The 2,511-nt window shown below is 43.8% G+C and overlaps 1 protein-coding gene across 1 annotated transcript; it reads right to left on the reverse strand.

Moving 5' to 3' along the window:
• Nucleotides 1-222: 222 nt before the first annotated feature.
• Nucleotides 223-2,278, reverse strand: NCED2 (nine-cis-epoxycarotenoid dioxygenase 2). Its single transcript, XM_039038086.2, has one exon. It carries the CDS (start codon nucleotides 2,011-2,013, stop codon nucleotides 280-282), a length of 1,734 nt encoding a protein of 577 aa, XP_038894014.2. The 5' UTR covers nucleotides 2,014-2,278; the 3' UTR covers nucleotides 223-279.
• Nucleotides 2,279-2,511: the final 233 nt, after the last annotated feature.

Here is a 2,511-nt window from a genome sequence, read left to right on the forward strand (position 1 = left end):
ATGGTATGTGGTTTAATTCCCTTACTTCTACCATGCTAAAAAGTCTTCTCCATATGATATATTTTTATTGGTATATTCTCATCACATTTAACAAATAAATAAATCCATACTAGTTTCTCAATCCTTAAAATGCACCACATACATCCTCCTATCGAGAGCCTACTATCATTTTTTCAATCAAAATTTAGATATCGAAAATAATTTTGAAATTCGAGAGTGACAAAATTTTGAATCAACGTCCAATGATTACTAGAAACAATTACAACTATTTGTGCTGAACTAAGCCTGATGTGTTAAGTCATTAGCATGTACAAAAGTGCCGTGAAAACCATAAGGTACTCTACTTGGCAGCTCCACACAAGCTTCCAACTTCAAATCAATGGCGTTCACAATCTGAAGCTCTGATCTCCATTTCTTCTCGTCGTGCACCAACACCACTATATACCCATCATCTTCTCTCTCACAATCACAACCCATTTCTCTTCCCAAAAAAAACGGCTCTCCGCCGTACCGTTCATCGCCATAAATATACTTCTTTATCTCTCCTGATGAAACATCCACTTTCGCGAACCCACAGGCCTTCGGCCATGGCTCTGTAATTGCCAAATAAACGTACCGAGTTTTCCTCCCCAGCCGGTTCCGGTTCACAACTCCGACTTCCAGGTTCACGTCCTCCGATTCCGAAACGATCGCCCGGCGAGCCGATTCCCCGGTCCTCAAATTGAACCGGATTTCGGTTAGAACCGCCTTGAATTCCTCGTCTCGTTCGTTGAAAATGGAATCCGGTGGGGTCATGCAGGACCCGATCACGATGATCTCGTCTGACTCTGTTTCTTCCCACGCATTCCAGAGATGGAAACAGAACGTGTCAGCAGGAGAATCAACCCACGTGAGATTTGACGAGTCTCTTGCGTTTTTCAGTAAGAACCCGAATCGGGGATTCTTTTTCTCGTCGTACATCACTGGAGATCCTCCGGTGAGCATTTTCTTAAGATTGAAAACGACTTGCTGGTCAGGGATCACAATGAAGTTCTCTGTTATGGCGAAATCGTGCATCATCGTTGGAATTTCCACTGGAATTTCGATTTCCGGTGAAATTTTCCCATCTGGTGAGAATTGGAAGTATTTAAGATACGGCTTATGAGTGAAATTGTAGCTAAGAGCAAAAAGCTCGCCGGTATCCGGGTCGATTTTGGGGTGAGCGACCATTGGAGAATTGAGTTGGCCCTCGAAATTATACCGACCGGCGGTGATTAGGTCGCCGGAAGGGGTGATACGGACGTGGTAAGGAAGGTCGTCCTCTGACATGGCCAAAAGACGGCCGTTGAAGTAGACCAAACCAGCGTTGGCGACTCCGGTGCCGTGATGGTGGTCGATTAGTCCAAAGAGCCCTCGAGCATAGAAGAGAAGAAGACGGGCAATGCCGGAATGTCCATGAAGCTCGCCGACGGCCTTAGGAAACACCGGCCGGCCGATGGCTTTTTCTTGCACGAGCCTTTCTGTTTCAGTGAACCTGCAGGCGTAGCTGGCACGTCCACCACCGATTGTGACAGCGTGAATCATGCCGTCGCCGTCGAACAGGTGGTGGCCAGCAAGGGGTTCGAAAAATGGGTTTGCGCCGTTACGGAGATAGACGCCATTGATGCAATCGGGGATTACGCCGGTGACCGGAAGTGAGTGAGAAACTGGGTGTTCCGGCACCGGAGCATAGTTCCCGGCGATTTGGACATGTGGGTCGAAGGTTTTAGGAAGATTTCGATTGTCGTTATTTAGGAAAGCTTGTTCAAGGATGTCGAAGGCCATGGAAGCTCCTTTTTGCAGTAAATTCCAGTGAGAAGGATGACGACATTTGAAAGTGACGTCTTCTGTGATTCTTGGCTGTTTATTGGGCTGTTTTGGGAAATGGAACACAGACGGGGAGTTTAGTGGGGACGAAATCACCTCGTTTCTCTGATTGGGCTTCTTCTTCACAATGTTGATGGGCCTTGTAGGAGAGCCCAAGCCCAAGCCCATAGTCTTTTTTTTTTTTTTTTATGTTGAAAAGAAATGAATTTTCTTTTTCTTTTCTATTCTTTTCTTTTTTCTGTTAAAAAAGAAGAAGAAGAAGAAGAAGAAATTGGAGTTTCTAGAGAGAAAGAGAGAGAGAATGATTTTTTTTGTAGGGGAAAATTGAGAGAGAAGGAAGCATTTATATAGAGAAAGGAAGGATTTGGAATTCTTGTCCACATTAGACAATGTTAGAAAAGAGCATGTGCTTATTTTGTTGAATCGGTACTTTGGGATGTCAAACTTCTTCAATTTCATTCCTCTTATATACATAATGGCATACGTTTTTAAATCTTCATAAGTATAACGCTTTAGGCTCAAAATTCATATTAGGATTCAAAATCTAGGTTTGACATCAGATAAACCTGTTGATCTCCTGCTTAAACATTGTTGTCTTGGTCTCGTGACTATCCTCACAGACAATACGAGTCCTTCCAAGATGTTTTATTCTCACTCACATGTTTT

This window comes from Benincasa hispida, chromosome 8 (assembly GCF_027475165.1).
Source record: "Benincasa hispida cultivar pf3 chromosome 8, pf3_genome.v1.1, whole genome shotgun sequence".
Taxonomy (NCBI): domain Eukaryota; kingdom Viridiplantae; phylum Streptophyta; class Magnoliopsida; order Cucurbitales; family Cucurbitaceae; genus Benincasa; species Benincasa hispida.

Excerpts from the sequence above, each read along its gene's own strand:
- NCED2 (XM_039038086.2), bottom strand. The coding sequence starts at position 2,013 with ATGGGCTTGGGCTTGGGCTCTCCTACAAGGCCCATCAACATTGTGAAG.